At 43.4% G+C, this 22,742-nt stretch overlaps 1 protein-coding gene across 1 annotated transcript; it reads right to left on the bottom strand.

Moving 5' to 3' along the window:
* Positions 1-1,292: 1,292 nt before the first annotated feature.
* LOC130474019 (chitotriosidase-1-like) lies at positions 1,293-22,493 on the bottom strand. Its single transcript, XM_056845696.1, has 11 exons — positions 22,469-22,493; positions 20,152-20,181; positions 16,451-16,652; positions 14,586-14,642; positions 10,927-11,092; positions 9,295-9,419; positions 8,761-8,851; positions 6,132-6,314; positions 5,696-5,812; positions 4,710-4,845; positions 1,293-1,638 (listed from the first exon to the last, which is right to left on the bottom strand). Exons 1-11 carry the CDS (start codon positions 22,491-22,493, stop codon positions 1,355-1,357), a joined length of 1,416 nt encoding a protein of 471 aa, XP_056701674.1. The 3' UTR covers positions 1,293-1,354.
* Positions 22,494-22,742: the final 249 nt, after the last annotated feature.

A 22,742-nucleotide genomic window follows, 5' to 3' on the forward strand; every position in this document is an offset into this window, starting at 1 on the left:
GGATCTCAGATAGCAAAATTAGGAAAGATTTATTCTGGAGAGTTTAGCAAGCTAATCATGGTACTGGGCTGGATGGACTAAAGTGTAACTCAGTATATGGCAGGTTCACATGAATGTTACTGTCATGCATTTTTTCATTTTAGGGGGTTAACGTAGCAGCTGGCATGTCTAATCAGAAAGATTCAACTATTTTTTTACTAAAGGCCTATATGATGCAAGGGACCTGTGATTTCTCTCTCTCTCTCTCTCTTTTAATGAAATGTCTCCTCAGGTTCCTTCATACAGTATGGGGAGCAATAACAGAGGCAGCCTGCAGATAAAGCATTAAGCACAAACACACACACACACAGAGTGATCAAACTGTAACAAAAATTTCCAACCCCACAAGTAGGGTTGCCAGGTCCCTCTTCGCCAGGAGGAGGGCAGCGTTTGGGGAGGGGAGGGACTTCAATGCCATAGAGTCCAATTGCCAAAGCAGCCATTTTCTCTAGGTGAACTGATCTCTGTTGGCTGGAGATCAGTTGTAATAGCAGGAGATCTCCAGCTACTACCTGGAGGTTGGCAACCCTACCCACCAGGGTCTGTTTCATTTTAAAAAATCAGCTAGAGGTTTCCCCTATGAATTTGGCTTTGCAATAGAACATACTTCCAGTGCAATCCTAAGACTCCAATGGACTCTGCTTAGGACTGCACTCTTAATAACTGCGGGCCACAGAAGTAACACAAATAGCCAGAACACTGTTGAACTATTCAGATCAAAGGAATAATCACCCGATAAAGCACAGTAGGAAGAAAAGTGTAGAGCACCATCTATTGGTAGAGATGCTACGCACTGAATAATTATATAATATATTAAACCAGTATTCATCTTAGCAGAGCCAACAACAGTAAGTTACTACAAGCTAAGTTACATAAGATGTCAATGTTTTGTATCATGGACTTGATTTTAAATGCCTACTTAACTAACCTACAGTTTGAAAGACAATTTTAGCATGAGTCATTCCTGTTTTAAAAAGCGAGCTCTTAAGGCTGGTGATTTATGTTGGATACACAAGAAGTGAAGAGCAACTTTCAATGTAATTGAGTTTATTTCTGATCAATTTTAGCAAAAAGAAATAGGAAGCAAAAATTAGAGTATGAACACATATGGCACAAGCAGCATGATGCAAAGGACAAATGTTCTGATTCCTGTGTTCTTTTGGCTCAAAGTTGATTTGTGGATCATATCACTTAGAGAAATGTGCAGATGAAGATATAGATTGTTTAAAATATATGTAGGCAATAAAGCATTAGTTGCCTGTGATTATAAAGGAATGTAGCCACTATTGGATCTATACTTATTGGAAGCACTTCACTAAGGCCAATCACAGCATTTGCATTCATCTTTAAAAATTAGCTTTGCTGGACAATCCTTGATGAAGGTAGTGCTGTGAGCACAGTGGTAGAATTTCCTAGGATCTTGTACATTAGCATAGGTTCCATCTGCTTTGTCAAGACAAAATGGATTTGCTGTATCTGGACCAGGTCTTAGAGATTCATCTTGTGTGGGTGGTTCAGGTCTTAGAGATTCATCTTGTGTGGGTGGTTCAGGTCTTAGAGATTCATCTTGTGTGGGTGGTTCAGCATTTGGCTCCTGGTCTGCAAAAATAATAATATGAATCGTTTGAAGATAATTCAGGTTATGATGTCAAAACTCATACCCACCTTGAAAATTGTTTCTATTGAAAAGTGCAATATAAAAAAACATTTTAAAATGGAAATGTCTAGGGCTGATTTTCACAATTGTCTCTAGTCTGGCAGTACATTTTGACCTCCAGCCTCTGCTATCACATGCAGAGGGAATTGTGTACCACCCAGTGTGTGCACTGACTTTTAGAAGGCTAATGCAAGTTTAAGTCTCTAGTGGTAATATGCCTTCATCCTATTTTTTTTAAATCAATAGGGCATTGCATCAGTCATAACAAACTTGCCATATTTATTTCAGTGGAAAAGGGACTGGGAAAAGGAGTGAGAGAAGTAGCACTCAAGAATGGGCAAAGAAGCACCATAGTTCCAAACTGCCAAAGTTGCCATTAGAGTTGTATTATACAAATAGCATTTTAGTGCTGAACTTCTAGCCTCTGAAGAAACTGAACCCAGGAAGTTTTTCTCCTTGAATCCTAAATCAAATTGAGCATTTGAGGGATCACAAGAAAGAAAGAAAAGGACACTTTGGATATACTTTTGTATTGTGGCCTAGGTCTACAAATGAAGAAAGATTTGCAGAGCAAGCCTTTTGACCCTGGCTCAAATTCAGCTCTGATCGATTAGGTAGTATTGGGATGCCATCACAATCAATATGTGCTCCCTGCATGGCTGGGATCACTCTAGGAAGAGTTTTCTTTCTTAAGAAAAAGTGGCACTGAAGCATTAATAGAGAAAGGAAATGGCAATGAAGAGTTCTGACAGAAACAACTGAATATTCGTATGATTAAAGTTATTTTAGGAAATACATTTTTCTCCTTTTGGTGTGACCCTTCAAACTCAAACCATTCTCTAGAATCTTTGCTGTATAATATAAACTAAGAACTGAGGGCTTGTTGCTCACAAATCTCTCTTTTTTACTGCTCCAATAACTGTAATATACATTTATGTGATGCCACAAAAACCTTCATATACCCTGACTGCTGGAGACAATATTTTGACATGCAGGATGTTTACTGTGAAGAAAGCAGAAGTGAGAGTTGGCTGACAGCAATACAAAACTAGAGGAAATGTTGATATAAAGAAAGTTGAGGGCTGTAGAGCTTGCAAAAAAGGAGAGCCAAGAGATCTGGGGGATTCAGGGAGAGCTAAAGAGATCCCCAAGCCACACATTGATACAAAGTAGTTAACATACAGTGCCATCCTAGGTAGAGTTACTCTCTTCTAAATCAGTTGAAGCCAGTGGGCTTAGAGGGGTATAGCTCTGCTGTGGATTGGACTGTAAACTTGGCAAAGCCAGTTCATCTATAGGTAATAGGGTTGCAAGCACCAGGCTGGCAACAGGTAGGAGGAGGAGGAAGGGACCTCACTAGCAACATTACATCGCTGGTGATGCCCTGATGCCACTTCTGGTCACGGTGGAAGTGACATCAGCACATTGGGATGCTGGAATCACCTCCAATTTTACCCCCATTTTTCTCCCACCATCCAAACAAACAGCTGCAGGAAGGGTTGGGGGATGGAGATCACCCCAGCAGGGGCATGGCAACCCTAATTGGTAGTTATGGGGGGGGGGGAAATCTGTGGCTCAAAAAGTTGCTCTTTGACAGATTTCATCACATTTTCTATTGGGTTCTCAAGAGCTTTGAAGTAAACTTCACCCCTCCTCAACATAAAACACAGGAAGGTCACGTCACTGAAGGAGTTTATATTTTATTCCTTCTGTTTATAAACACATCTCATTACTGAGCAAGAGGCCGGATTTCATTGCTCCTTCTCCCTTATGACCCACTTTTTAGGGTCCCGATCCACAGCTGGAGACTATTAAACTCTTTATTTACTGGATATGAAGCTGGGAGAAGATCTTGAGAACAGTTAGGAGAAAGTTTCACAAATATATTGGGAACTGTTTCTGTTCATATTCACTGGGTAGGTAGATCCATAGCTCTGCATGGAGTTATGTACAAAATATTTCTCTTGTTTCAAAAATCAGGGGACTTCTGCACTGAAACTATACTTAATACTATACCTGGGCTTGGAATGAACAGTGCAGTCATCTACACTGCATAGTTGCTTTGGGGTGCTTATTCGTGGTGTACCAATCTGGCACAACAAGTGTCAATTTCAAAGTATGGCTTATTTATTTGAAAAACCATTTGGTTGTAGTTCAGTCCCCTACCACTAAACTTGGTGAATCTTGTGTGTGTGTGTGTGTGTGTGTGTGTGAAGTGCCGTCAAGTCGCAGCCGACTTATGGCGACCCCTTTTTGGGGTTTTCAAGACAAGAGACTAACAGAGGCGGTTTGCCAGTGCCTTCCTCTGCACAGCAACCCTGGTATTCCTTGGTGGTCTCCCATCCAAATACTAACCAGGGCTGACCCTGCTTAGCTTCTGAGATCTGATGAGATCAGGCTAGCCTGGGCCATCCAGGTCAGGGCTGGTGAATCTTACTTGCGAGAAAAAAATTTCAGGACTGAGATTTTTTTTTTAAAAAAAAAATACCCTGACAGAAACAAAATCCTGCCTTGACCATCATGCCCTAGTACGCAACAAAAAGAGAAGAAGAGAGATGACAGTGGGCAAATACAAGAACACATGAATCAAACCCTTGGTCCATCAAGGTCAGTATCATCTACTCAGACTGGCAGCAGCTCTCCAGGGTCTCGGGCAGACATCTTTCACATCACCTACCACCTCTTCCTCTTAACTGGTGGTATTGAAGATTAAACCAAGGACCTTCTTCGTGTTAAGCAGAGGCTCTGTTACTGAGCCACAGCCCCTCCCTAATGAGCTGAACCAATGAATCAGATTTCAAATGCAGAAATAAAGATCCTTTTAAAGGTTCCCCTTCCTCATTCACAGGTTCCTTATTTTCCTTACATTTTTCATGCAATGGCAAGTTTTGACATCTCTACGAAAGGGGAAACGCTAAGGAATTTAGAGTGTTGGGTAAATATTTGATTTACCACACCTCCTGTGACCAAGTAATAACATCAAAGAAACCCAGTATAATAACATAAGATTAACCTTCGGAACCCAGCTCTCTCTTCAGAGTTTGCAGAAGTGGGTATGCTCCTTGGTTGCAAAAAGAGCCGCTAAAGTCATCCAGATCCATGGCCCAAACCATGCCACCTGCAAGGTTATTCTGCTTCAAGTATTTGACCTGAGTATAAAAGAAAACACGAATGCAAATGCTTATAGGAGTAATCATGATAGCAGGAGCCATATTGTGCGTGTAAAGTGCTGTCAAGTCACAGCTGATTTATGGCAACCCAGTAGGGTTTTCAAGGCAAGACACTAATGGAGGTGGTTTGCACTTGTCTTCCTCTGCATAATGACCCTGGTATTCCTTGGTGATCTTCCATCCAGGTATTAACCAGGGTCAACCCTGCTTAGCTTCTGAGATCTGACGAGATTAGGCTAGCTTGGGCCATCCAGGTCAGGGCAGAACCACATTAGAAGATGACTAATCATGGTTCTAGCCTAGCTCTGTGACTAGGCTTTATTCAAGCCACATGTGACTTTGACAAAAAGCCAGATTTTATCTTATATGACTGTATCACTTTTCAGAAGAACGATTTCCCCCCCTGCCTTTTGAAAGGACTTACTGTGTAGAGACAGGAGAAGGATTTTTAAAAAGAAAACAGCATCAAGGGAGCAGCTGATTAAGGCTGCAAACATTAGCAAAGGTGTGCAAATGAGGCAGCTGTTTCTTGTAGGTCCAACAGACATTTCAATTCTCTTTGAAAAGCCCTCTTTCATGCTTAAAATGGTCACAAATGAACTTCTGACACAGCCCTAGTGGGAAAAACCATTTATGAAATTATCATTACATATAGGAGTTGCATTTATTCCTATATGGAAGTGCTTTCTGTTTCAGAATTCACAACATAAAAAGCAGCTCTCAAGTAGCCCTTGTTATTCTGATGTCTGCCTTTTTGGGATGTCTAAGTATAAAGTTTGTTGAGCTCCACTAGAATGTTCTTAAAGGAACATTTAGTCTGTATGCTTACCTTAGTTTTGATGCTGTCCACATCATCGTACCCTACCCACTGGTTTCCCTTGAAGGAATATGGGACCTTCTGCTCCGTAATCACTTCTGTGGTGGCGCCTTGTTTAAAAGTACAGACCTACAACAAAGCAAATTAGGCTATGGATAAAGTTGCCAGATGTTTGGGCTTGGGACAGACAGGGTTTGAGTTCTTTTTCTTCATTGTGGGGGGTGAAGGGGGTCAGAGACTGTTGCAATAGCCAAGGAGCTTAAAAGTAGGAAGTAGACAGGATTGGGTGCCATTTTGGAATAGAAAATAACCTTTTATATAAAAAAAAATGTTGCCCGAGAAAGCTCTATGAAGAAATCATGTAACGGGAAAGGGTAAAAGCATGTTAATTAAAAGGAATAGGAACATTTAACTTGAACTGCTAAAAGTACAAAGAACCCCCGGCTACCTCATAATAAGCCATGAATCCAGCCTCTCGTGTGAAAGTACCAGGTGTTCCAGGCCCTGAGGCTGGTGCGTTGGGTCCGGTCTGTGAGGAAGAAAGGGTGAAGGTTCTCCCATAGAGGGGTATTCCCAGGACAATCTTTTCAGCTGGTGCGCCCTTGCTCTTCCAATATTGTACAGCAGCATCCTTGAGGGAGAAAGTACGGTAATAAGCATTGTTTCAGTATGCATTACACAGTTTCTGACATTCAAAGCATTCTGATTTATTGCTCCAGACCACAGATCTGCAGTTTTCCAGCAGCTTTTGTTATACTGGGTGGGATCTGAAAAGCCTCAAGCACAAATGGAAGGCACTTGTCTTCCTATGGAAAGGAGTTATCAATTTTCTTTTCCATTTGCAGCCTTTCACACTGAATTGAATCTTGAGAGGTTTCTACACAGGGGCAATTCTGGGTGTTTCTCTCACTGCTGCCATTCACACTGGCAATGGAATATCTGAACACATACAGTTTTCCTTGCACTTTCCTTGCCTCAGCCTTCCCAAAACCACCAATTCCCTGAGCTGCTTTTCAAATTGGTAGACAGATCACTGTTCCCACTGTTCGCCATGATGTTCCTGTAATAAAGATGCTGTACCTGGACTCAGTCCCTCTCTCTTTGTGCATCGCCCGCGCGACATAAAAGAAGTGGGCAAGAATGAGCAGGTACTGTTGAAGTTCAGGATTAATATCCTTAGGCCAGGGTCTATCTCGGTTCATGGAGTGGTGGTTATGCTGATCTATACTGTGCCTGAGACAGCTCTGGGGCACTAGAAAAACCTTGAGCTTAAAGTAGCAGCAAAACATGATGGGAATTTTGAATATACACAATTTCCTTTTTATTATTGTCCTGTTGCAAGCCAGTTCAGCACCATTTTAAGAATCAACATTAATGTTACAATGTTCAAGTGCTAGATTATCAGCTACAAACTCCCAAATTTTGTTCCTAGGGGAAAGCAGACCCTCAGGAAAACATAAAAAAAAGTAAACTGTGCCTTATCTTTAAGGCTCAGGGTGGATTACAGCAAGGGTTACCAACAACCCAGAGGAAAAAACATTCTGTTTTCTTAAAAGAAGCTTAATTTATTCCCATTCCATTAAAAGCTTCAGCTGCCTGTTTCCACTCATTAAGCCTCTATGAAGGAGGCAGCACATTTTTTCTCAAGGTTGTTGTCAATTGTATATACCATATTTTTTTTAAAAAATGAAAGCATACATATATGTTTGAAAAATATCCCATCTAAAACAGCTTTGACTTTGAGATGCTCACAAAGATATTTTTCTCTTGCCAAAATACTGTTTTGTTTTACCGTAGATAACCAATAGGTAATATGCTTTCACCTCTCTAGTCGATAGCACAAACTCATTGATACTGTTCTGTCACTCCTCAAGAGCATCTTTGCATATTTCAAATGTCTGTAAAGTCCTAAGATTTGGTAGATTCATTATATGTACTGGCTTTCTAACTATACTGCATTCAGTCTCTGAGACCAATGTACATACCAGCCCAATGCCTCTATAATGAATTAGACTGTAATTTTAGTGATTTGCCACAATGAGTTTGATACAGGTATGTGGGCCATGTTATGTAGAAGGATGAACTAACATCAGCTTTTCCAGCAAAGATAACTGCAATAAACAAAGTACCTTATAGGTGGGGTTGCCAACCTCCAGGTACTAATAACTAATTGTTTGCAGTCCCAGTTTATTTATTTTCTAAACCTCCAGGTACTAGCTGGAGATCTCCTGCTGTTACAACTGATCTCCAGCCGATAGAGACCAGTTCACCTGGAGAAAATGGCTGTTTTGGCAATTGCACTCTATGGCATTGAAGTCCCTCCCCTCCTCAAACCCCTCCCCAAACCCCGCCCTCCTCAGGTGGCGAAGAGGGACCTGGAAAACCTACTTATAGGAAATATGAGAATGAGGAAGTACCTCACAGAAGAAAGAATCTACTATTATGAAGGTTTGGTGTTTCTGTAACTAGTCTTGCACTATGGCTGTTGTACCAGCATGAGCTTGCTAGTATGCTTACACTAGCAGTGATCATCCCAGGAATAATCACAGTCAGTCTCTGGGCTGGTAATGTCCAGCATATAAGCCTGCTGGTCATTCGCAAAAGAAAAGAACTGTCTATCACTGCTGGAGAAAGACAATGGCTTGTATTCAATACGATCTGTTTGCAGAGTGGAGCCTGTGGAGCGACACTTTTCTGCTTCTCACTGCAGCCCACTGAGCCCCCAAATTTTCTTCTGAGGGGACAGGAGGCCTTCAGGAACAGCACGGGGAAAGGTGGGGAAAGAGGGGCGGGGGGAATCAACAGAAATTGCTGCTCCCTTTCCCATAGATTAAAGTGACATTAAATCTGCTGAAGACGTACTGTGTGGTTGGATGCAGCATCTAGAAGCACCTTAAACTGCCATGGAAAGTCTTCCAGTTTTAATTAATTTGCTGGCTAAATAATATCTTTTAACAGGGCACTGACACCATCTTAAACTGTGTAAGACTGTCTGCTGATTTTTTTTTTTTACTGCAAAGATAGATATAAGCTCTCTTGCAATTTAATTGAGTTGTACAGGAAGGTTTATCACTTACAGTGTCAGGGTATAGAGGGCTGACATGGCCTGTGACCTTTTCCCAGGATCCATGAAAATCATATGTCATGAGGTTAATGAAATCCAGACACCTATGAGGAGAGAGCGAGAAAAACGTCAAATATTCTCCCGCCACACACACAGTCAGGGTAAGAATTCACGATGGCTATACAGCATTATGGGTAATTATGTGGCAATAGGTATAGGGTTGCCAACCTCCAAGTATTGGCTGGAGATCTCCTGCTATTACAGCTGATCTCCAGCCGATAGAGATCAGTTCACCTGGAGAAAATGGCTGCTTTGGCAATTGGACTCTATGGCATTGAAGTCCCTCCCCTCCCCAAACCCTGCGCTCCTCAGGCTATGCCCCAAAAACCTCCCGCTGGTGGTGAAGAGGGACCTGGCAACCCTAGATAGGTAACACCCGTCAGTCTCTGATATTGGAGTTAACTGACTCAACTTTTTTGTGACTTGGCTTTGTGCCTCCTCCCCTCCCCACCACCACCTTAGCGAAGATTTGCCTGACCACACTCACTGTGAGAGTTTGGAAATTTCATAGGCTTTGTCACTGGTTGCCTTCCCAGCGGCCACAGCAGCAGTCAGCAGCAGCTTTTCCCTTCTTGTCCGCTGGGCTTCTGCCTGAAATTCTTCAGCCAATTCCTGATTAAAATGGTCGAGCAGACAACATTAGCTTTGCTTTTGCCCATCTTGTTAAAAAACAAATGAAGAAGAGGCATTCTACACCTGGGCAGGTCTGCACTGACCTTGTGGCTCACCTAGCATTGTCCCCCAAAGTAGTAAAAGTCCAAGATGGTGGTTTCTCCTTTTTTCCATTATGGTTTTGCTGAACCACTGCATACTGTTGGAAGGGAGCTATTTTGTGGACTCGTTCTAAAGAGGCAGTGCCAGGGTGAAAGCAGAACCTCTTGTGGGGATTTGAACTCAGCACAGCCTAGAGTCCTTGTAAAAGCATCCAGTTTAGCTGGTACCAGCCTCCCTTGAGCTACATCTGATGCAGAAAAATAAGGCTGGGGGTGGGGAATTTGAAGCTCCAATCCAGAGCATAGCTACAAGAGACTGTCAATGAACTCATATAGACTGCTAACTCTACAAAGGCTCTTTGTTTTACTGCACCGTGGTGTCTGCTTGAAGGGCCGTTTTGAAAGGCTCCAGTGCTGTACTGACAGGCCTAAAAGCAAAAAAGAACCAGTGTTTGCTAATGGATTATCTGAATTTTCAACCTTAGGCCAAAGTAAACAGCCTGGGCTAAAGTAAACAGCCAGCTACCACACTGACCTACACCAGCTGTTACAACCAGATCCATAAAAGGTGGACTTTCAGTTCCAAGCAGAGATGCAAATAAATTAAAGAACAGACCAACAGAATAGACAAAAGTCAGTCATCATCTTCAGGTTGTCATTCCCCAAACCAAAACCAATAACGGAGCTTGTGGCTGGATAGTTTCTTTAAACGTAATTGCTTTCATTATGCCTTTTCAGCCTAATTTTGTGTAAAGATTTAATGCGTAAACCTGTTAAAATTGAAATCTTAAGTGTGGCTAATTCTTGAAAAGCAGGAACGAAACTGTGTGCAAATCCATCCATGTAAACAGAAAATGCAGGAGACGAGCACAGTTCCTGTTTAGCTTGCAACACCCCCGCCCTTGGTGATTGGTCATTTCCCGGGGCAGGGAAGGCCCTCATTGGTCAATTTGAAATGAACAATCACCAAGGGCATGGGGTGTGTGCCAAACTAAACAGGAACTACATGTCTCCCATATTTTCTGTTTACCTGGGGCTCATTTCTGCTCTGTGGCTCCCAACTACTTTGCTTTTAGATTCCATTATTCTAGCCCTTGCTCCTCATTGATCATCTGTCTGAATTGTGGCCTTGATTTTTTAAAATATAAACCCCTTTATTGGCTTGCACATTGAAATCTAGTGACTGATTCTATCTTACCTCCAGTCTGGAAGTTGGGAAGGGTATACAAATTTTTGCTTGATTTTATGCTTTCACTGAGAAAACAGCATTCAGATCTTACCTCATGTCCTCTAATATCCCTATCCGTTGGCACATCCATAGAATGTACAGCTGGAATAGATTTCTGCAGCCACAAACTTGAGATCTTGGCTTGCATTCTGAGTTCATGTACTGTGTTGTATCATACCTGAACCAAAGAAGTGAAGTGTTGTTTATCTTCTACAGGGCTGCCTCTGTCTGCAGGGTACTCCCAATCTAGGTCTAGGCCATCGAAACCATACTTTCGCAGGAATGAAACCACAGAGTGAATAAATGTTTGTCGATTGGCAGGAGTAGCCACCATGGCTGAGAATCTAGCATCAGAAATGACGTATTAATAAGGTAATGGTTGCTTTGCTTTATATCCTTGGACCACTTAAAATATTGGTGTTCACTTGGGAGAGATGATTTTACCCACCCTAGGTGATGTCGGGCTAAATCTGGCAACCTTGTATAGAGTTTAGGGGCTTTATTTGATTCTGTGCTGTTACCAGAAGGTCAGGTTAATGAAGGGGCAAAGAATGGCTTGGATTCACCAGAGTGTTTCCATGGATGGAAGTCTTTGCACCCACAGAGTGTGACTTTATCATGCAGAAGCAGCTTTTGGAGGGCATTAGAGTCTGCAGTGCGAAGGAGGATGTGAGAAAGTTACACTTTGCAGGTGGAAATGCTTCTGTCTGCAGAAATGTTCCAGTGGATCCAAGACAATGCATTCTTTCAGTGGGATTTGATATAAATCCTGATAATCTAGTCACACTGATCGATGCTTCTGTAACTTTTGAGGGAGTATGCTCTATAAAGAGCTGCCCTTGAAAATTCAGAGGCTGCAACAGGTACAGAATAACATGGTTTGCCTATTGGTTAGGGCTTGCTGATGAGTGCACATCACTCTCATCCTATGATAGCTTCACTGGTCACCTTTATGGCAATTCAAGGTACTGGTTTTTCTTTTTAAAACCCTACACAACCTGGTGCCAGCCTACACGAAAGACTGTTTCTCCCATTATGAGCTTGTATACCATATGAGATCACAGAATCATAGAGTTGGAAGGGACCACTAGGGCAGTGGGGGGGTTAGAGGGGTGGCCGCCACAGCAGCCTGCCAGCCAGCCACCGCGGGGTAGGACTGGACGGGGCATACGGGCGCTTCTCCCCAGCTGGTGGCCTCGAAGGGCTCCCTGGGGCGGGGGCCCCTCAGCCAGGGGCATTCCAGCCCCCCCGCCCCATCGAGCGCCCTTTCTGAGCGGTGGCGATGAGCATCTCCCGTGGCCTCCATCCCAGGATGACCTGCTGCCCTCCCGCCCGGGCTGAGTGTGCCCTTCCTCGCCCCGGCAGGCCGACCTGTCGGGCACGTGGCAGAACAACCTGGGCTCCCGTATGGTCATCCAGCCCCCCGACACCGCCAGCGCCTTCCGCAGCACCTACACCACCGCCGTGGCTGCCTCCCAGGCGCCCATCCGCCAGTCGCACCTCTACGGCACCCAGCACCTGGACGGCACCCACCAGCAGCCCACCTTCGGCTTCACCGTCAACGGGAGCTTCTCAGGTAGGTACCAGGCCGCCGCCGCCACCGCTCCCCCCCCGAAAGACAAAGACGCCGCCTCCCCACCCCACCCTGAGGTTGCGATCTAAGTTGCTAACCAGGGATGAGAAGCAGCCGTGGCCAAGACTGACAAATAAGTGGGGGGTTAGAAGCAGGGAGAGAGAACTGAAGGCATCTCACGGAGGAGGAGAACAGAATGAAGGAAGAAGAGTGTAGTAGACAATGATACTCTTGCATTAATCAAGTTCATTCATACCCCCTTTCTCCCCAGTGGGGATCCCCAGCAGAACTGGCCATGTTTGATTCATGCACATTTTCCCCATCCAGATTCTCAAAATTCTGCATGGGGGGTTATTGGCCATTTATGAATGGGAGGTTTTGCCTTGGATTTGCCACTCAGATGCACATTTTCCCCATCCAGATTCTCAAAACTCTGCATGGGGGGTTATTGGCCATTTATGAATGGGAGGTTTTGCCTTGGATTTGCCACTCAGATGCACAACTCAACAATAAGCCCCCCTGCAGAGTTTTGAGAATGCAGATGGGGAAAATTTACAGTGTTTGTCAGTCATTGTCATGGTTTAATTTTATAGATACCTTACTTTTTTCCCTCCTCAGAGGCCATATCTATCAACTGGCTTTCTTGTAGGTAGACCTGTACTCCGAGGAGGGGAAAAAGTCCCCCTTCAGAGGCCAGGTCTACCAGTTGGCTTCTATGGGCCTCCGGAGGCCACGTCTACTGCCAAGAAAGCCAATGGATAGACCTGGCTTCCCAATGGGACTCAGCCAGAGGCCAGGTCTACCAACAGGCTTTTATGGTGGTAGACCAGGCCTCCAGACGAGGACTCCGGACGGGGAGGGGGAAATGGCAGGGACTTACAATTTAATTTTTATCAATAAATAAGATCACTATTAAGTATGATATCAAGTTTTATTCAGTGTACCTATAGTTTAATTAAGACTTAAAACTTTAATTAAAGTTTATTAAGTTAATAAACAGCGTATCTACCTATATAGTTTAAGTTTAAGAAATTTGGCTCTCAAAAGAAATCTCAATCGTTGTCCTGTTGATATTTGGCTCTTTTGACTAATGAGTTTGCCGACCCCTGCACTAGAGTCATCTAGTCCAACCCCCTGCACAATGCAGGAAATTCACAACTACCTCCCCCCCACCCCCAGTGACCCCTATTCCATGCCTAGAAGATGGCCTCCCTCTCATCATCTGCTTAAGGTTATAGAATCAGCACAGCTGACAGACGGCCATCTAACCTCTTCTTAAAAACCTCCAGGGAAGGAGAGCTTACCACCTCCCGAGGAAGCCTGTTCTACCTAGAAACCACTCTGTTAGAAAATTCTTCCTAATGTCTAGATGGACATCCCTCACCCTCCAGCTTTCCCTCCCAGTACAGCCCTGCCTTAAAGCTGTTTGGCCACTGCCCAGAATCATTCTTTCTCTGCAGTGGCCTCAGGCCTTTGGAATGTCCTCCCAGAAAATGTGAGGATACTTCCCTACACTAGCCTGCCTCCATAAGCAATGGAAGTCTTACAGTGCATTCCTAAGAAGAGTTACTCTGAACTAAGCCCATTCATTTCAATGGGCGTAGACTAGAGTAACTATCCTTAGGAATATACTGCATAGGTTCAAATATGCCCTGGGGGACTGGGGTGGTTTATTTACTTGATGATATTGTCTGTTGAATCTGGATTTTTTTAGTGTTTGGATGTGAGGCAGGCCTTTGTATGCTGCCTTGAGCCACCATGGTAAGTGGGAAAGTCAGGCTATGAGCATTTTAATAAATAATAGTAATCCAGCATGTGTTTGCTCTGAAAATAATAGTCTCCAGCATTAATAATCCAGCTTTCATGAATTTGCTAAGTGAATTTGAGGATTGACATAAGTGAATGACATTTTGGGCAATATATCTGGAGGTGAAAGAGCTGAGCTAATTTGCATATTTTGTTTGCATTTAATTAACAATCTCAGTGGTTATGTGCAGAAAACTGAGGCATAAGAGCTGAAAATCCTAAAACAATATTGGCATTTTAAAATCTGGCATTTCCATCCTAATCTTTAAACATCCTTTTTTCTCCTTTTAAAATCTATCTTCATCAATGAGAATTAGAAACTTAACTTTAAATAACAAAGAAAGTTGGGATTCTTTAGGATTCTAGTAGGAACCACCAGATGGAGCAAAAATTGTGGTGTGTATAATGAGGCTATGTGAGGAATCCCCTCATTTAGAAATCCTGCCCCTATATCTTACTTTGCAGAACCAAAGTTCCATCCGCCAATGGCTAAAAGCGTCTTCAGTCTTGGATTCCTAGATGGGAGAGGGAAAATAGCACTGAGAAGAGCTGTTTTACAACTGTTTTACAATCTGTTACATTGTTGACAATATCTTACAATTTCCTCTAAAGTCATTTTGCCAAATGCAGGTCAGGGTGCAACATATGTAATGCGAAGCCAGCTTTTCCTTGCATATCCCTAGCTGGATGAGAAACCATGTGCACAAACTGGTCCTGTGCACGTGGTTCTTTTCCTATTCAACTCCTGGCACTGTGTCCATAGACCCTTTTCAAAAAGGTGAACATTAAGCCGCTCTGTTATTTAGGAGGGGAAGTTGAGAGCTGGATTGGTTTTCTTTTGCTTCCCCTTCTCTGAAAAAGAGTTGATTGGAAGCACCCTTTGTGCACAGCTGTTGTTATTCAATAGACGCTGCTTTGAATTGGGGCAACTGTATGGATTACAGAAATTAAATCAAAGGAAAGGTCTGCACTGTGCAGAGGGCAAAAGTGCCCATTAATCTGTGCCAGTTCAGGCAGTTCAGAATTTGAAGTTATCGTAGAGTTGTTATTCTGAAATTACAACTTTTGCATACATGAACAAGGATAGCTGGATATTTTTCAGCTGCACTTTGCCATTGACCATCTGGGGTAACTGTGTATCTCTATGGAACAGTGAACCACAGCTCCCCAGCATATTCATCTGACTGGGAAAGACCAACAGTTGGATATCCTTAGGGTTGCCGGGTCCCCCTTCACCACCAGTGGGAGGTTTTTGGGGCGGAGCCTGAAGAGGGCAGGGTTTGGGGAGGGGAGGGACTTCAATGCCATAGAGTCCAATTGCCAAAGTGGCCATTTTTTCCAGGTGAACTGATCTCTATCAGCTGGAGATCAGTTGTAATCGCAGGAAATCTCCAGCTACTACCTGGAGGTTGGCAACCCTAGATAGCCTATATCGGGGACCCTAATGTGGCACCTCTATGCACCCGCCAAAACCTTTCCTGGCATCTGCACCAGGCATTTTTAGAAAGTAGGTGGAGCCAAGTGAGGTTTTTGCCCAGCAGGGGTTCTGATTGGTCACTGGAGATCTGATTGGCTGTGCAGATTTTAAAAAGCATTGCTTTAACAGCAGCTGCCACCACAGCATAAAGATCTGCACTGTATGACTGAAGGCAACTATGAATATGCAAGAAAATATTTTAAACAATATGTTCATTTAAAACTGCTTCCTGTTAAGCAGAGTTTCTGCCTGTAAGAGAGTTACCACTATAGTTATGCTTAAGCTCACTTCCTGACATCTAGTGGTTAGCCCCGCCTCGTGCGGCAGCCATTTTGCCGCTGCGTCCACCATCCTGTGTCAGAATTCCCAAGGTGCCCTCAGGCTCAGAAAGGCTGGCCACCCTTGAGACTGATGGTGTCGGAGACAAGGGAATGTGAAACTGGAGAGGCAGCAGCTACGAGGAATCCCTTTCTTTAAAATTGTTTTGGACAGGGTGTCTTTTGAAGACAGTAAAGAAGGTACAAATATACAAAACTGGAAAACTCTCCTGAGTGAACAATGCCTGTACAAAGATGGCTCTAGTTTCACTAGAGAAAGAAAAACCGTGTTACGCAGGAACATGAATGAATGAATAGTACGGTAATAGTGTTATTAGTATTGCAGTTAACAAAATGATGCTGATCTATATGTCAGGAGTTATGTGTCAGCACTCTCCTCTCAAATCTGATTAACCTAAGACTACATGGCATTTTATGTCAATTCCATTATTATCAGAAAAGCGAAGTTCTCATTTGGTATAAGATGCCTACTCTAGAAATTTCTCTTTCACCCCAGCCCTCTACTTACCTCTGTTTGAATGCATTGAAGTCCTGGTATAGCTTCTCGTCATTCCATTCCACTGTTGCGATCTGGTTGTCATTCATTCCCGCAAATGCATAAATGAGATGAGTACACAGGTTGGGGTCGATGTTATGGGGAAGGAATCGCCCTGTCTCTGGCCTGTACTGAGCCCAGTTGGTGAAGTAGCAAACCAGTTTGAGAGCTGAGCCTGTGGAAGTGAAATAAGAAAGATAAGCTTGTTGAGGGAGACGATGCTTCTTTCTTTTGTCCTTCTCTCACTGTTTTAGCACTTAGGGTTAATGGAGTGGCAGAAAATAGTTTTCCTAATCCTGTGCCTTTTCTGGTTTTCTGTCCCCTCCCCCCTTTTTTATTCTTCTATTTCTATGAATAAGTCTGGAAGAATTGTGTCTGACAGGATAAAAGGATAACTGGATCTACAGTGATTTACAGTGCAATCCTTAGCCTCATTTCCAAAGGGTTTGGGATGAGGACTAAGCCCTATGCCAGTGTATTTTGAAGATATACTGGTGTTGCTGGAAATATGCCAGTGGCAAGCCCACACTTGCCAGCATCGTGTCCTTTGTAACTCCAGTGCTGACACAGAACTGAGTGGCATCAGAATGGGACTTAGCTTCCTAACCATTTCCAGCCTTGGGTGTGTTCCCAGCACCGGTGCAAAATTAAGCCATTAAAAACCCTGGTTGAACTCTTAAATATCACATAAAGGCCATTTATGCATGGCTGTTTCCTCGTGGTCACCCTGCTGACTATTTCATCGCTTTGATTTGTGTTTAGCCATGCATTTTCCAACTGTCAGAAGTCGCCTTTCTCTTCCCGCATGTTTCCGTACATTTTCCTTGCATTTTCTGGAAGCTGGCTAAACACAAATCCAGAAAACGCGGGCAAAATGCGCGGAAATGTGCAGTGAGAGCAAGGCGACCTTTGATGGTCGGAAAATGCACACATAATCAAAGCAAAGCCCCTGAAGTAGTTGGTGGGGTGACTGCAAGGAAACAGCCATGCATAAATGGCCAAAGGCTCATGCGTTCACCCCCTATCCCACACCCAAGCACTGGTGCAGTTTAGATTACCAACTAAGTCTGCAGTTGATCAAAGCCCCCACAAAGCAGACAATCACACCCCCAGCACTATATAAAACCCAGCCCAGATACCTATAGTTCAGATGATAGGCACATGACATGGGGCTATATCTCTCTGGCCTCATATTACACACTACACACAGCAGAGGGACTTTGGTGATGGGAACCCCACAGAAAATGCACTTTGCACAACAAGGGAGCGCCGAGCACAAGCAGCAAAGAAAGAGAAAGAACATTGTAGCATTTGTCTAATGCTGCCCTGCTCAGAACCTTTACAGGTGCTCATTATTTCACGGAGAAAGACTAACAATAGGATATCCTCTACCAGGGGTCCTGGCCAAAATAGAGCCTCTACTCCCCCAGTGGTGGTGGAAGGACAACGAATCACACACAGGCAATCAAGGTAAGGGGAGTCCCTTCCTCAAACTGGGATTGCAGCAATTGTTTCTCCCTGTCCTCCTGTACCTATTCTATATATCACCTCAGCAAACATGTCTCCTGTTAACAGTTCCTATCAGTAAATATTACAGCTCTGAAAGGGGAGGGGGCTGGCAGATACATTAGCACTACATTACTGTGCTGAAATACAACAGCAGTACTAGGTGACCTTTGGCCACTCCAATATTAAGGCTGCTCTGGAAACTTCAACTGGTCCAGAATGCAGTGGCAGGGATCCTTACAGGGACCCCTTGGAGAGTTCATATTCAACCAGTGCTCTTCCAGCTGCACTGGCTCCAGGTTGAGTACTGGATTAGGTTTAAGGTTCTAGTATTAACCTTTAAAGCTCGAAACAGTCTGGGACCTTCGTACCTATAGGACCATCTCTCCTGATACACCCCTCAAAGAGCATTGTGTTCATCAAATAACAACCTACTGGAGATTCCCAGACTGAGAGATACCTGGCTGTCCTCAACCAGAACCAGAGCCTTCTTGATTCTGGCCCCAGCCTGGTGGAACTCTCTGTTGACTGAGACCTGGGCCATGAGGGACCTAGCTCAGTTCTGCAGGGGCTGTAGGATGGAGATGTTCCACCAGGCCTGTGATTGAGGGCAGTGATGGTTCCATTATGACCATCATGACCGACCTCCTTTCTATTACAACTGCTCTCCAGCCAATAGAGATCAGTTCGCCTGGAGAAAATGCCCTCTTTGGCAATTGAAGTCCCTCCCCTTCCCAAACCCTGCCCTCCTCAGGCTCCACCCCAGAAACCTCCCGCCGGTGGCAAACAGGGACCTGGGAACTCTAATCATTAGACTTTTTAACTTAATTGACGTTATAATGTATTATTGATTTTAGTGTGATTTATTTATTGTATGATGTATTTTAACTGATGTAAGCCACCCTGAGCCCAGCCTTCATTGGGATAGAGCGGGTTAAAATATAATAATCTAAAATAAACTAAACAATATGTGTTGTTTGGTTCTTGTAGGTTATCCGGGCTGTGTAACCGTGGTCTTGTTATTTTCTTTCCTGACGTTTCGCCAGCACCTGTGGCAGGCATCTTCAGAGGAGTAACACTGAAGGACAGTGTCTCTCAGTGTCAAGTGTGTAGGGAGAGTAATATATAAGTATCAAAGGTAATGTGCTAATCATTGTCCTGCAAGTATCAAGATAATATGCTAATTATCTTGATACTTACAGGACAATGATTAGCACATTACCTTTGATACTTTTTGCAGGACAATGATTCAGCTCAAACCCAACCCCTTTCGGATTATATATTACTCTCCCTACACACTTGACACTGAGAGACACTGTCCTTCAGTGTTACTCCTCTGAAGATGCCGGCCACAGCTGCTGGCGAAACGTCAGGAAAGAAAATAACAAGACCACGGTTACACAGCCCGGATAGCCCACAAGAACCAATGAACTCTGACCGTGAAAGCCTTCGACAATATTTTAATATGTGTTGCTGCTGACCAAACACCTGTGATGCCTATTGCTTTTCAGTCCCAATGATACTGCAGACACAGTTCCAATGCAACACCTTATAAAGGATGCATAAGTTTTTTTCTTTGGATTTTCTGCAAGTAGCCAACCCCAACAGGAGAAGAAGCCCCGAAGGACCCCCATCCCCAGTATGATGCCAATAATCTGCTGAGTTTGCAACACAACCAACAGCTGTACTGACTAGTGGGCATCTACCTGCTCTGCTGCAGGGTTTCCAACTGACTTGTTCTAGCCTTGGTTCTGCACCTAGGGTTGCCAACTGCCTGGCTAAACCTACCCAGGTCTTTCAACCTTTCCTCATAAGGCTCAGTTTCCAAAACCCTCACCATCCTGGTCATTCTACTCTTGACTAGGGTTGCCAATTGCCTGGAGAAAAAAAATATCATGTCCCTTTAAAAGAGGCTTCAGGGGATGCTATTTACCATGCCATGAAAAAACTTCACCTGACCATTTCCACACATTAAGTACCTATTAAAAGGACAGGATGTTAGATATGCTTGTATTGCATTTCTCGATTGATTGACATGCAGAAAATCTTGCTTACAACCACTTTTCAACTTTCTTATGCTTTACAGTGCAGCTATAATTTCATCCTTTGCCTCGTTTTCTCTTGACCTCATATTTAGGAAATGTGAACTTTTAAAACTCTTTACTTACTGCATTGAAGAAACACCAAGGTGGCTAAACCTGAAACACAAGGAAACGGAAGACAAATTAGCTGGAGTAGTTGCCACATTGTCCAGTTCCGTGATTCTATGATGACTAAATAAAAACAGTAACATTCTCCTTATTTTTACATGAATTCTAAATAGTTCACAGTATAAAACATGAACACAAAATATCTCAATATCTTGATCATTACGTTTACCGATATCAAATACGTAGAAATTAGAATGTATAGTTTGAATTAACTCTTGAAGAGAGTGTATAAATAGCAATGGGGCTGTTTAAAATGGGAAGAGGAGGACAAGGAAAGCAAAATCAGGTCTTGTGCTCGGGAGGTGAACAGGGTGAATGCAGAAAGCTTGTTTGCTCATTCAGCTGGTACAACTCAGTTCCATTTGCAAGCATGACTATTTGCCATCACCACCAACTGGCTTTTGCCAAGAAAGTGGAGAGAGAAACATTTCTGCACAGAATGAAATGCATGTGACCATTCTTGCTCTTCTGTAGGTACCATATTTCTCCTGCCAACCCCCCCCCCCCCCCGCTACTTTTACTTATATGGCTATCCAGAAACATATTTATAGCATAAAAACACATCTGAATTTCATTGGCACCATCAGTTTAGGGAAAATGGAGCTTTTTAGAATAACAGACCAGGAATCAACCAGGAATAATAGACCAGAATAATAAACCAGGAATCCTTGTATTCTTATCCCAGCTTCATAGATTTTTTGTGGAAAGGACTGGTAAACACAACAACAGTGAAAACTGAACTCACAATGTGCCCTTCGCTATGTTAACATTACTTTAAACATTCCTAATTATACAAATATTGGAATGCTGCATTAGAGCTTTTCAGGTGTTGGGCTGCAGTAGAAGAGCAAGAGCCTAGTAGTACCTTGAAGGACAACAAGATTTCTAGGGTGTACACTTTTGAGAGTCAAAGCTCCCTTCATCAGATATGGTGAAGGGGACTTTGACATTCGAAAGCTTATATCCTGGAAATCTTGTTGATCCATAAGTTGCTACTGGACTTGAATCTTGCTCTGCATTAGAGCAACATCTGTTCTAGCCAATCATAAACATTCAGGTGAAAGCTATGCTTACAAAAAGATCTTTAAAACTGTTTCACCGTCAAATACTATTTATGTGTGTGTGTGTGTGTGTGTGTAAAGTGCTGTCAAGTTGCAGCCAACTTATAGCGACCCCTTTTGGGGTTTTCATGGCAAGAGACCAACAGAGGTGGTTTGCCAGTGCTTTCCTCTGCACAGCAACCCTGGACTTCCTTGGTGGTCTCCCATCCAAATACTAACCAGGGCTGACCCTGCTTAGCTTCGGAGATCTGACAAGATCAGGCTAGCCTGGGCCATCCAGGTCAAGGCAAATACTATTTATGGTAACTCGTTAAAAGCAGTTTCCTGGACAGTGCATTGCATTGCATTCTAAAAAGTTCAAGCTGCTGCTGCTGCAAAAGGGGACATTGAACCTTTTTGCCACCAGCCATGTTTCTGCTGCCAGTCACACCCTCCCAAACTGCTTTTACTTGCGTGGCTTTCCAGAAACATATTTATAGCATAAACACACATCTGAATTTCAAACTCTGAAACCCCATAGGAGGAAAAGAGCTTGGGAAGCAATTTGGAGCAGAAAAAAGGCCAGCAGGGAATATGTTAACACCCCACATCGAGCTGTTTAGAACAGAAAACAGCTGTCTGTGCTTTGTTATAAACTTGCCCCTCAGAAACTTGAGTTTCCTGTCAGAGTTTGAGGAGTCTTCCCTCTTCCATTCTGCTAGTTTTAAACCAGTAACTCACAGCTTAAAATGTGCTTAAATGTACCTCAGAACATTCAGATAAAGATACTGGTTGACAGGTGGCCTTCTTTGAATGGCCACCCAGTAACTTGCCTACTTGACGAGAGGGAAGACAGAACCTCTTTCTCGTGTGGCAAATGCTGTTCTTATCCCTCCATGGCAAAATATACCTGCTGAAACCCCCTCATTTACCCAGTATTCAAGTTACAGGGGCTATAGGTGCCAACAGGCCTGAGAAATTTCCCAAGTAAAAGTTGGCGACCCCAACCCTGTTCTTTGCTGCATCTGATCACCCCAGCAAGTCCTACCTCAAATCTGTGGACACAGGAGCTGACACTTACAACGGTTTTTTTTCCCCATTGTGGTTTTTATTATCTGGTGTTTCTTCCTTTAAGCCATGAAATGGAATGTATTGTACAGCAGGATATCTAAAAGGATGAATGTGGCAAAGCAATTCAGAGACATCTGCATGCTATTTATTGAAACCAAACTTACCAGCCCCAATGAATGTTTGGCTCATGCTGCTTGCAGTGTTTCTGGATCCTGTCCCTCAGAAAGTGGATGAAAGTGCCCAGAATATGCCTCAGCTCACGTTGCCTTTATACCACAAAGAGAGTACGTATGAAGAAATCCCATTTTCCATCTATCTGTGGTTAAGGTATGTTGCAACTGAAGTGGTGATCACAGAATGACAACATCATAAGTAGTTACTAATAAGCAGTTAATCTGCTTTTTTTTTTTTTTTTGGCAGAGGAAGACACTTGCAAAG

The sequence above is a fragment of the Euleptes europaea genome, chromosome 2, assembly GCF_029931775.1.
Source record: "Euleptes europaea isolate rEulEur1 chromosome 2, rEulEur1.hap1, whole genome shotgun sequence".
Taxonomy (NCBI): Eukaryota; Metazoa; Chordata; class Lepidosauria; order Squamata; family Sphaerodactylidae; genus Euleptes; species Euleptes europaea.